Source organism: Prionailurus viverrinus, chromosome F2 (genome assembly GCF_022837055.1).
Source record: "Prionailurus viverrinus isolate Anna chromosome F2, UM_Priviv_1.0, whole genome shotgun sequence".
NCBI classification, from domain to species: domain Eukaryota; kingdom Metazoa; phylum Chordata; class Mammalia; order Carnivora; family Felidae; genus Prionailurus; species Prionailurus viverrinus.
In genome coordinates this window covers 7,612,515-7,625,573 of record NC_062578.1, presented here as the reverse complement: position 1 = coordinate 7,625,573, position 13,059 = coordinate 7,612,515, and the positions used below count along the sequence as shown (strand labels likewise).

General features: G+C 43.3%; 1 protein-coding gene across 1 annotated transcript in view; it reads right to left on the bottom strand.

Moving 5' to 3' along the window:
• Window positions 1-12,884, bottom strand: part of XKR4 (XK related 4) — a 416,110-nt gene extending 403,226 nt beyond the window's left edge. Inside the window, exon 1 of the mRNA XM_047842844.1 lies at window positions 12,064-12,884. Coding sequence (XP_047698800.1) covers window positions 12,064-12,884 — 821 coding nt within the window. The remainder of the gene's footprint in view (window positions 1-12,063) is intronic.
• Window positions 12,885-13,059: the final 175 nt, after the last annotated feature.

Sequence of the window (13,059 nt, the reverse complement as noted above, 5' to 3'; positions counted from 1 at the left end):
TTCCATCCCAAGGGCATGAGGACTTACAGAACTGTGAGAGATGGGTGGCCAATGTGCTGACTTAATTTCCTAGAGTTTGGTTGTGAACAATAAAACTATAAAGTAATGGATTTTTCATAAAGATTTTATTAAAACCTTTCACTTTCTTTGCCAATGGGAGATTTCACATCTTTGTTTATAGTATTGCTTATAAGGAGATCCCACTGTTACCATTTCCAAGTACCAGCCCTTGCTTTCCTAGTGGGTGAGCTGACTTTGGCGAGAAAGCCCGTTAACACATCTGGATCGACCATATTTTCCGTTGATATCCAGCACAGATTAATCTTCCTTCACCACTTCAGTTGAAGGGGATTCCTCCCCTGTCTGCTTCTCAAACTTCAATGTGCATACTAATCCCCGGGGGATCCTGTTCAGCTATGGGTCGTGATTCACTAGGTGGGTCTAGGTGAGCCTGAGATTCTGCATTGCTGACACACTTCCAAGTGATGTGGCTGCACTGGCTGCAGATCCTACCTTGTATTGTAAGGTGATAGCTCCGCTCTTAGCACAGCATCACAGACAGATTTGGTGCTACGAACATGACTTGCCTCCTTCCCTAGGAGAGCATCTTCTTTTTTAAAATGTCTTCCTTGCGATGATTTCAAACAGATGTTTGTGGAATCCACGATCGAGAGGCTATCACTGTGGTCACTTATTTTTATCGTCCTATTCTCAGCAACTGATTACAGTGACCAAGTCGTGATTTAGTTGATAGACTGCTAATGAATTTGCACATATCAACAGCAGTTGAGTGAGAACCTGTCATCCCAGCTCTGCGACCTCCCCTCATTGCCATCAGAACTAGACCTCCATGGGATGCCTGGGTGGCTCAGTCAGTTGAGCATCAGACTCTTGATTTCAGCTCAGGTCCTGATCTCATGGGAGCCCAAGTTCTTGAGGTCAAGCCCCATGTCAGCACGGAGCCGGCTTGGGATTCTCTCTCTCCTCCCTCTCTCTCTGCCTCTCCCCATCCCTCTCTCAAAACAAATAAATAAACATTAAAAAAAAAAAAAAAGAACTAGACGTCCAGTCTGTACCCTTACTCTCAACATCTGACCAGGCAGAAATTGTATAATGAGAACATAAATGAAGCAAATTTCCCTTTAGTTTTTTGAAGCAGTTATAGTTTGCCTTTGTGATGCCCTTGATTTCAGATTCTCACCTACCTTTACTATTAACAAGTTTGTTTCCGCACCTCACTTGGATTCCCAGGTTTCTCTTATGTTACCATGAGTGGTGATGTGCCTTGTCCACTGATTTCATACCTACTTCTGATTTGTGTTTTAAGCCAGGACTCTCGGGTCAAACACCTTCAGACTACAGATCCCACTGGTGCCCTCAATATCCAGTTAACCTAAACCTGACTATTTTCACAACTGGAGTTTTGCCCCTTTGTTCCTAGAACAAACTCCTCTAATGGATCTTGTCTGGTCTGCCTAGTGAAGTGTTGCTTTAAGCTTTGCTGTGATGAGTTTTAAAATGGTTGTCAGTACAATTTTCCCACTCACACTACCAGGGATCGAAATTTCAGCCTCTGGTTTTGGAACAAAATTTTCCATTTTTGTTCATTTCTCTCGTGGCCAAATTTCTCTCAGGGCTCATAAATGCATGCCTGATCTACAATACCCTCATCTCCTATGAGCAGATGAGAGAGTGGATCTCAATGATAGAGTCCAGGGTATTTGGTCATGCTTCCTTGACAGAAACTTCAGGTCTCCTCCCTCTTACTCATTTGATTCCAGCCTTATTTTAAAGTAGATAGAGAGGCATCTGTGTGGCTCAGTCGGTTAAGTGTCCCACTCCTGATTTTGGCACAGGTCATGATCTTGCAGTTCATGGGTTCGAGCCTCGCATCAGGCTCTGTGCTGACAGCATGGAGCCTGCCTGGGATTCTCCCCCCCCCCCTCTCTCTCTCTCTCCTTCTCCCCCTCTTTCTCTCTCTCAAAATAAATAAATAAACATTAAAAAAATAAAGTAGGTAGATATTATGCCCTTAAGTAACTAATAACTATTGACTACTTTTCAGAAATATGAACACAGATAATATTTATGCTTTCATTAGAATAGTGTTACATTACCTGCTGCTGTATAGAACTCAATTTTTCCAACCCAGCCATCACCAAATCAAGAAAAATCCTATAGGATATATCTGTGACTGCTACTCTTAATAGTAATATGTCCCCTGGAAATATGAAACCCTATGGGACGTACTTCCTAATTTAGAGTAGAATAATGGATCCAAGTGCTGTAAATCTCTTTGGAGAGTCTTCTGAAACTGACCTACATTTACAAAAATAATTGGTATTAATTTTACTTTTGTAAAGCAGGAAATTAATTAATGAGCTGAAAAGGTACCAAAATAAAGAAACCTCTGCAAATCCTTTCCCCCGCTTTGCTAAAGAATCATTTATTTCTTCAGTGTTACCATTTCATCGATCCAGTGGCCGGGCCATAAACCAACGGTAGAAATAATGGAGGATCACTTTGTTACTGTTACAGCTAGAGGGGCTACCTTTGTTTTGATTATTGGCTCTCTGTTACTGAAAAAAGACCTGAACTGTAAAGAATCCCCATATCTTTATTCACAACTGTCATCCGAAGTCCTACTGCTCTTTATATGGATGAAATCTCTCAGACTGGTGGTTCAGAAAGGTGACTTTGTCCGAGTGTACTTGGTAAGAAGCCAAATCAAAGTCATCCCAAGTCTTTTTAGACCCGTATTCACTGTAGATCCTATTTTTTCTATATATGCATGATTTTCTGTTTGACTAATCCTCACCCGCCCCACACACTGCCCACTGCTCTGTTTATATAAAAGGATTCCCCTGGCAGGAAAACAGGGCATGTGCATAAATTAAACAAAAGAAGTAGAACTGATTCAAACAGCCTACTTATGAATCATGAAGAAGAAAAAATAGTTTGACACACTTCGGATCATTTTAAAATAGATGCTTAAAATTTTTTTTTAAAAATTAAATATCTGAAATGTTGTCATGGGGTTGAAAATTGTTCAGCTTCATGACAGAGAGCTAACATCCTAGAGATTCAGGCAATTCCTATCCAAGAAAGGTTAATGCATTGCTCTCTGAGTGACAGACCCCTATTCTTTAATGAGGACAGGCCTGGATATAGTGTCTTTGTTTAGAGTTTAAATTCAATTTCTACTATATTAAATCAGGGACAGTGTAACCCAGGACAGGCTTTTAATTTAAAAGCCCACCTAGCTCTGACAACAGCCTTTTCGTTGACATAACGTATAGTTCTTTATAAGCCAGTGAAGCATTGTTTTTATTTGCTAATCATAGCACCCCAACTGTGCCTACCTCGCTACATGAAATGGAAACGGTAATTTTGGCTTCCCAGGTCTATATGATAGATACCTTAGGTTTAGTGATATGGGAACACTTCCCACATCAGCGTCAAATACTTAGATACGGGTTTTTATGAATACGGTGTTATTTGATTGTAAGTAAAATTCAGAAATGACACAAAGTAAGTTACATTACACAAACACGCTTAAGATTCTGTCTACGTGTATGGATCATACCAGTTCCTAGATGTTAGACGCTAATGTTGTCAACTCTGGAAAGTCCCTTGTAGGTAACCAGAGAAACGCCATTAACGATGATGTCCTTGGAAGAACACATACAGACTTTGTGGTGCTGCTACTCTGGGGACTGGGTAAGCAGGAAGAATTTATAGTAAAAGCAAGACCAGAATTTTGGACCTGGAAAGGAACCTTGAATATTATCTTTTGACGGATCACATCATATAGATAGAAAATTAAGGCTCGGGAGGAGGAAACCAAATGAAGATTTAAACTTTGCGGGGACCCAGGGAGATGCACTCTGCCATCGTGCTGACACACGTAGCCCAGAGCACTGAGGCGACCTGCCTGGGGTCTGGGCTATCAAGCAGCCAGTTCATCTCTTCTGACTCCTCACCTAGTCCACTGCCCCCAAAGGAGCTGCCTCTGGAAAGAAGATCCGTCACCGATATTCTACTGGGACCCATCATCTTAGGGTTGGAAAGGAAGTAATGCTGTCCTTCAGATCACTGCCTCTAGAACACCTCTGGACTGATTTATTTCCACTTGAACCCTTCTTTAGTTTCCTTGGCAACCGGTAATCTATATTAGTTCTGTGGATATACTAGACGTGAAATTACTGGTTTACGGCGGTAAGAAGTATGGCAGACACGGGAGTGGCACGAGTAATAGCAGAAGCTACAAACCTTCTTTGCATAGACAAATAGAAGCACCAGAAAGAGCAAAATCATTCCATACACAAATATACCCTCAGGCAGTCAGGTGTAGGGAAGAAGAAAGTGAAAAAGTTTTATCCCAAAGCTTTCCCAGGCTGCCTTTTCCATCAGCAAGCACAGAAATGCCAAGCTGGGCTTCTGGATGCATCTTTCTCTGAGCAGAACTAGCACTTTATGGAATTTATCCCCACTTCCTTAATGCTGGCGATCTGGAAAAAAAAAAAAAAAAGAGCTGGGGCAAGGAGGGATATCGTTTCTAGATAACAACACCCCTTCTGATTCGCTGCACCCTTAGAAACTCAAGAAGCAAACAGCCCCCTTCTCACAGAGAAGAAAGAATAATGCCTGGGCTTCATTCACAGGTCAGTAAATATTCACTGAGCATGGAACCTCCACAACCATTGGAGTAACTTCCCAAGGACGGACCCGTGGTCTTCCTTCCTGACCGGCCATGCCACCAATTACCAACGACACCGGCATATAGCCGGAAGGAAGTCACTCGGTGGTGGTCAGAATTGTGCAACGCCATTCAACAGAATTTGTTCTTCCCTGACATCCTTCAACACATTACGACTATTTTATAAGATTACACCTGACAAGCACTTTCTCATGACTGGCACCACACTGCACCTTGTGTCTGATAACACCTAAGACTAAAACTTCTAATTCCTGATCTTGCTTCCATGGGCCTAGTTAGGGTGTCATTCAAATTCTATAGCAAGTCAAGCAATGTGCTAATTTGATTAGCCAGTGAGTTCATACAAAGGGGAATCTTTCTGTACCGGTTACCCAGTGGTTGGTGTTATTTAATATCACAGGTAAATGATTTCGCTCAAGCTGTAAAGTATAGAACACGTTTAACAGCCAGATGTGTACTTGGATACGCAAACATTAAAGAATTTTTTGCAAGTGACTGAGCAAAGACCCTCAAAGCTACTGAGCCAAGGAGTTGTGGATACTGTTCAAAAATGATAGCATCCATTTGTATAGATACTTTTAACTACGCTATGCAGGAAGTCGGCAGATTCCATCAGAATGTAATAACCATGAAATCCGTTTTCACCCTTATAAGTAAACAGTATATGGTTCAAGTGAGTGGGGAAAAAAATACAATTTTTGCACTAGTTATTGCAAAGATACTGAAATAAGTATATCTATCACATAGATTTATGCATAAATTATTCCAACACATAGAGAAGCCACAGTACGTGCACAGAGGACTGTCTGGTTGTGTGTGGATTTATACCTGTTAGGTAACTCAGAGATTTAAATAGCAAGGCCAGCACTCAAGGATGTTACAGAGACTTGTGGTGCTCTAGGGAAGATAGCGGGTCCATAAACCAATGAACAGATCTCAAAGTAACATAACTGCAGTGTTCCAAGCAAACTCCTGCTTCTTCCGTCCACGAGAAAGCAAAGATCAGTCTACTATGTTTGGAGCAGCATGTAATTAACGATGGAAACTGTCATGAAATCTCAGGGCTGGAGGATGATCTTTTAGTTCAACCCTCTGCATGATACTTAAAAGTTTTTTCTGTTACAACTCTGCTACCAGTTTTCTAAATGATGCTTAGACACTCCAATGGTGGGGAACTCGCTGCTGATAAGGAATCATACTTGATCTCTGGATGCCTTTGACTAGCTAAAAACTGCTTCCTTACATTGACTCAAAATCTGTCCATCTTACCCCAGAGGGCCCACACCCAAGTCCAGTGCCTGGCCCTCATTACAACCCTTCAGTACTTACCAGGGAGCTCTTAACTTCTCAGCCTTCTCTTCTACCTAAGGACCCTCAATCTCATCAACAATTTTCTCACGTGGCCTTTTTTCCCCTCCCACATCGGTACCGAATTCTAACCTAGAATCGGTGCAGAACTATATGACCTGGACAGAAAACACACTTAACACACTCTGTCTCAATTTCCACATTTGCAAAATGAAAGGGCTACCTCAGAGATTACTCTGAGGATCAAAGCCTTCAGAAAATTGAAAAAGTGTAACAAAAACAAAAAGAACAAGTTTCCAAGGACAAGGAAACGTAAATTTGAATAACACAAAGACCACCGTATCCTAAGGAAAATCTCTTCCAAAGGTAGCCAGAAATAAACTTTTGTCAAGGGTTTACTTTAGCATAGGGGCACCTGGGTGGCTCAGTCAGTTAAGTGGTGGACTTCAGCTCTGGTCATGATCTCACGGTTTGTGAGTTCAAGCCCCGCATCGGGCTCTGTGCTGACAGCTTGGAGCCTGGAGCCTGCTTTGGATTCTGTGTCTCCCTCTCTCTCTCTCTCTGCCTCTCCCCTGCTCCCACTCTCTTTCTCGGTCTCTCTCTCAAAACTTAATAAACATTTAAAATTTTTTTTAAAAAAAGAGTTTACTTTGGCATAAATCCAGGAACAATTTCAACCGATCTGTTTTTCTGAAAAAGCACTCCCCAACTTGTTGAGCCTATTTAGGCACTCCAATTACATCCAAACTTGAGCCTTTTAAAATCAACGAATTTTAACAAATGAAAAAGACATGACTGAATCCGAAAGGAACTGATGACGTATCCTCTGAAACTGAACTACGCGCCATTCCTTCGGCTAAAACAATGTTTTAACGCTTTTGTAACAATCCCTCCCCTCCCTGGCTCTTATAATCCAGGATTCCTCCATGCTTTCAGAATAAAATCTAAATCCCCTTCATTGTCTACCCAAGGAATTCTCCTTCCTCCTCTCTAGCTACTATCGCTCATTCACTCTCTATTCAAAGGACACACTTTACCTTCCTTGTTCTCTCTTCCCCGCCCCACCCCTACCCCATGCCTTTACACAAAGTCATAGCCAAGGCTCTGCAGCCATTGCCCAGCTTTATTCAGACAGCAGATTTTCTCCTCATTCAAACCTTTGCTCAAACATCCCCTCCTCCGGAGTCTCATCTGAATCACTAAGATGGTTTGAGGTTCCTGTTTCTTTCCTAGTACTTATTTCCTTGTCTTGAAATTGTTTGTTTGTTTTTCTGTCTTCCTCGCCAGACGATGGAATCCTTAAAAGATGATGTGTATTTTATTCATTTGGGGGTAATTAGTAACTAGAACAGTGCCTTGCATAGAGTAAGTCCTCACTATATGCAGAATGAATCAGTTAATTAATATGCAGTAGAGGGAAACACAAATATACAGAAAAGTAACCATTCAATGAACTGAGGAAAGGGCATCAATCTTGCCTGACCTATATCAGAATTCAGAACTAACTCCAAATTGATAAAGTACTTTTTCAGTGGTCGGAGGTGTAACCTGTATGCTATTTCCCTACCCATTCTTGATTGCTAGAACCTCTTTTATCATTTGCAAGGCATTTTCCACACATTCACCTGCATCGCGCCATTTAATCATTAATGCCACTGCAAGACCCTGTTACCCAACTGGGATTTAATGCGGCAAGCTCAGCATGAGGAGCACTGGACTTAGAGTCAGACAAGCTGAGCCCCAGGCCCTATTCGGCGGGTTGACTACTGGTGTGTTATTGGACACATCTCTTACCCCATCTAAACCGCAGCTCCCTCTCCCACTCTGCCATCCTTAGTGAAGGTCAAGTGTCATTGTTACACAATGTTGTCATTATTATCCAAGCTGGCATTTGGAGGCAGCGAACTGATCCAGAAAGAGCACAGACTTTGGGTAGGTGGGCCAGGCTTTGACTCCTAGCTATGTCACATAACAGCTGGGTAATTCTCTGAGCCACCTTTCTCATATTATAGAGATACTAATGATTTTTCTCTTAGGTTCTTGTAAAGCGTAGTTGAGATAAAGAATATAAAGACATTTGTAAATTTTTCAAGTGCTATATGAAATTATTATTATTCATGGTTGGCCAGGTTTAAGAATGACTTAGAACAGCATTACTCAAAGTTCCCTGTGTGCCACAAGAGTGTTTAATAAGTATACCTTTGCAAAGTTATGGGTAACTACACATTAGCTTTCTTTTTTTTTTTTTTTTTTTTTTTTTTTGCATATCAGCTTATTAAAGGCTCTGAGAAGTCCTACTGTAGAGAGATCTGTTTAATCCCATTTAAGCTGCCCTTTTCCAATTGCCCTTTTCCAATGTATTTGAATATGGAACACATGTCATACCTGGTGGAACAGCAAGCATGAGAAGAGTAGAAATGTTCTTTCACCAGGTCGTCACCACATGACTCTCATGATAGACATTCGGAAACAAAAACCAAAATAGTCAAAGACTAAAAACACTCCCCATTCTACCATCTACTCACTTATTGTATGCAATATGCCTCCTTGCTAGAAGACAACCAAAAAAGTATATACACGCATACACGGGAAAAACCGAGTTAGAATTTTGAGAGGAAGTCATGAATTCTGAAGGAAGAAGGCATCCAGATACAATTGATTATGGGTGCGAAGACTTAAAAACTGTTCCAGCTGGGCATTTGTGATTCCCACTGGCTAGACTGCACTCTTAGTAACTTCTGTACTCGTATGAAATGAACAGGAAAAAAAATACTTGTTCATTTGCACACACATTTCCTTGAAAGTCATGATTGCTCTTTTCACATGGTAGCAAAAGCTCACTTTGTTATTTCAAATGGCTCTTTCTCAGAATCAACTCTTGTGACTTTAAAAGCCGCCATTAATTTCCCATTAGTAAACTTTAATTAAAATGAATATGTATCATTGCTTTCAGCAGTTGCATTTGTAATAAATGTATAAATACATTCAAATCTTGCCCAAAATGTTTCAGATAGCTATTTCTGAACAAGCAAACACTTTGATGTTATTTCAAAGGACTGTATCTACAGAAAGCTTTTAGAACCTTGCCCTTACCTAAAATAACTAAAATTTCATGGAAATACAAGGGACAGTTACCAACCTAGCTAAAATCTATTTTATTGATCTCAGAAAGTAGCATGTTAAAACATGAATGATGGCCCCTGAGCTTTGAACCATTCAGTACCTCGGTGTTTCTGCAACATTTGTGCATAATGCATTGAAAAGAAAAGCTAGAAGAAGCAGAGGGGTGTTCCTAATTTAAAGAATCCTAATGGTCTAAGATAATGATCTAATACAACAATCTGTGATGAACTGCCTTTCACCAGCTTATTTTCAAAGATGGACCTACTGCCCGAAGTTGCATTCCAATACTCTACACTCGGAGAAGCTGAAACAATTTAGAATGCATCTGAGTGTTAAACTCCATGAATTTTCCGATCCCTTTCCAGTTTCCTACATTAGGCTAAAGTTTGTTTAAACATACTTTATTTTTTTATTTTTATTTTTTTTTTTTTAAATTTTTTTTAATGTTTATTTATTTTTGGGACAGAGAGAGACAGAGCATGAACGGGGGAGGGGCAGAGAGAGAGGGAGACACAGAATCGGAAACAGGCTCCAGGCTCTGAGCCATCAGCCCAGAGCCCGACGCGGGGCTCGAACTCACGGACCGCGAGATCGTGACCTGGCTGAAGTCGGACGCTTAACCGACTGCGCCACCCAGGCGCCCCTAAACATACTTTATAAGGAGAAAACGAGGTTGAGTCTTAGACCATACTTCCATCAAGTTACCCCACTACCCCCCGAATATCGTAACTAGAATCCAAGAACAGGTGGATTAGATCATTCAGACTTACATGTTAAACACAATATTCTGAAAATGTGGGCAAATATCTGAAAACATTTTCAACAATACTTCCTCCCAGGGAACCATGCAGTAGCAGAAAAAACCTCAAAACCCTGTAGAAATACTTAACAAAAGGAGTCTTGTGTAACCAGTTTCTCTAAGAGTTGGGCGGGTCACTGCATTTTTCAGACAGCCTGTGACTTTCCTTGTGCATTTGACCTTACCCTTCTTTCCCTCCGCCTCCTAGATCAGCTTTTCTGTATGGCCAGTTGACCCAGTGGCTGTGGTCTCACTGAGATGTATGTGGGTCCTTTTCTTTTCCTAATTATTTCTCACTTTCTGCATTTTATCTCCTGAGATAACTAAATGTCAATTTTCAACCGGGAAAATGTTTGGTTTCGGCAGTCTAGTAAACATAATGATAATGAAAATTATCTTTCAAGTCACAGAATTTGATAATATATTTTTCATAAACTATCAATCTGGAGGAAGCACGGGCAGTTCTGCAGCTAATAAGAGAAGTGGCTGCATTATTTACATACATCTAGACATTTCAAAGGTGATCGAAAAGTAAGTGATTTCCAAATCCGGCACAAAGTTTGCAAAAGTCACCAAATGGAATGGTAAGCGTGTAAGCTTCATTTTCCACATTATCAGATGGAAACTACTAATCATAGGCACCTCACCACTAAACAATTTCAGCGATCAATGTGAACATTTGAGTTCTTCATCAAATCTGAATGGCTTCATATAATAATGGCTGCATATAAGGCTTCATAATGGTCATTCATGGAACATACAGCTATCACATTTAACTGACATTTCAAAGTCCTTTGGGTCCAAACTATGGAGCTTTCCAACACCGACGGGTCTGACTGCCTCTCATATACCACTTTTCCAGAAAGTATCCGTTTGGGAAAAAAAAAAAAAGTTTCGCAACTTGAAAGTTTGCCGTCTATGGCAATGTTCGTCCTGCTTCACAAAGCACCCTTGCTCTTCTCCACGAAAACACTATCGTTCGCCGCAAAGAAAACAAGTTTTTCGTCCCATTCGACACATCCTCTGAGTTGTTTCCACATGGGAAACATGTCCTCGGCACACTTAATGATTTATAAAGCCTTTATCACAAAGATAACTACAAATGAAACGGAAAAGGACACTGGCATACCAGCACGTAAGCCCCACATTGGTGCACTTGCTAGGAAGTTTCCTCATTACACTTACACTGCATACTTCTGAGCACTCTGTTTCATGATATTCCTAAATCTAGGCAGTGACCGCTCAAATGACGCCTCCCTCTGCCCAGAGAGTTTAGCTTTGTATTCCAGTGTCTAAGTGGAAGTGATATCTGTGTAAAAAGACTTGGTACATCAGATGACAAGTAGCAGAGCGACCAATGAAGATGCCAAGTCCGATTAAAGTTTACAAGACGCGCCGCCCCTTTTCTAAGGTTTCTTACTTATGTGAGAAATCAGAATGTGGGGTTATTGCAAGCTAAGCAGAAAAGACATCATAAAAGTGAACCTACTCGTGGTTGGAGATAGATATAAATATAGATTATAGATATAGGTGTCGGTATTCTCCAAAAAGGGACAAGCCGTCTGCCCACTAAGCTTTTTACTTGGAGCACAGTACTTCTCCTACCAGTGAGCATTCCAATGTGGGTACTTCTGAGCAGTAAGAATTCCCATATAACTAGAATTAGCAACAGGGAACAAAAGAAGCCATCCAAATGGCAATATACCCCGCAAATTCAACATAATAAAAAAGGATTTTTAGAAGATGTGACAGGAATCCTCTCCCGGCCACTGAAACAGTTATCACTAAAAATGGGGAGGGGGTAGCATATAAACAGAGAGAAGCTGGTGAAGCAGCGTGGGGACACAGAGGGGAGGGATGGGTTGATCAAAACCACTTTGCTGCCTGTCTCTTGCTTCTCACTTCCCTCCCACCTTAGGTTGTGATCACAAATCTTAAAAATGCAAAACCCGGTATAAGAAAAAGAAAAAAAAAAAAACCCACAAACTGAAAGAGTGTGACTAGGGTTACTACCACAGCAACCCTAAAGGATTTTCGTGCAAAAGCAAAGCAGTGAGGATGTTATGTGGTCAGCAATAGCAGTTCTCCCCCGTCCCCACCCCTGATACGGTACCTCCAGATCTGCCCGAGCTGCAAGATGTGGATCAGTGACTGCAGGAGCCAGATGCAGAAGGAGCAGGACGCAGACCTGTGTTTGCCGCTGGCCCGGGTGGCCCCGCTACTGTTGCTGCCGCTGTTGGCGGCGGCGATGTTGCTCTTGCTGGCGTTGGACGCTTGCCTTTGCGGCGTGGAAGGACGAGCCTCGCCTTCCGCGGCTGCAGACCCACTGCTGGCCACAGTCTTGCAATCGGCTCCAGGCTGCGGGCAGCTGGAGGCGGCTGCGGTCGTGGCGCTGTCCTCGGTGCTGAAATCGTGCACGAACCAGCGGAAGCTGAACACTTGCACCGAGAGCGAGCCGAGCACCACGAAGAAGAGCGTGAGCCCGAACCACCAGCGCTGGCCGCGCAAGTAGTAGTCCACGGCGAGCCAGATGTCCGTGCCCACGTCCGCGAAGTACACGGCCACGGCGGCCAGGATCCAGAGGCAGTCCCACAGCGAGTAGCGCCGCTGCTCCCTGCCCAGGCGCAGGCACAGCGCCGCCGAGCCCGCCCCGCTGCCGCCCGGGCCGCCAACGCCGCCGCCCGGGCCGCCCAAGCCCCCGGAGCCGCCGCCCGAGCCGCCGCTCCCGGCACAGCAGCAGCAGCAGCGCGAGCAGCCGCCGCCGTCCGGGCAGCAGCCGCCCCCGGCCGCCTCCTCGTCCTCGGCTCCCGACCCCGACGGCAAGCCCGGAGCCAATCCCTGCACCGAGCCCGAGTGGTCCGAGTTCTGCAGCGGGGTGAACGCCACGTCGCTGCTCTTCTTCATTTTCAGCCTCCCGTCTGACTTAGCGGCCATGATGCCTCCAAACCGGAGGAGAGCCCTCCTTTATCTGACACCTTTCCCCGCTGTCTCCTCCTCCCGCCACCTCCTCGCCTCGCCCCGGCTTCCCTCCCTGGCGGCGCGGCTCCCCCTCCTCCTGCTCCTGCGCCGGCTCGCCCGCCGCCGCCCGCCGCCCGCCGGGCTGGGCGCT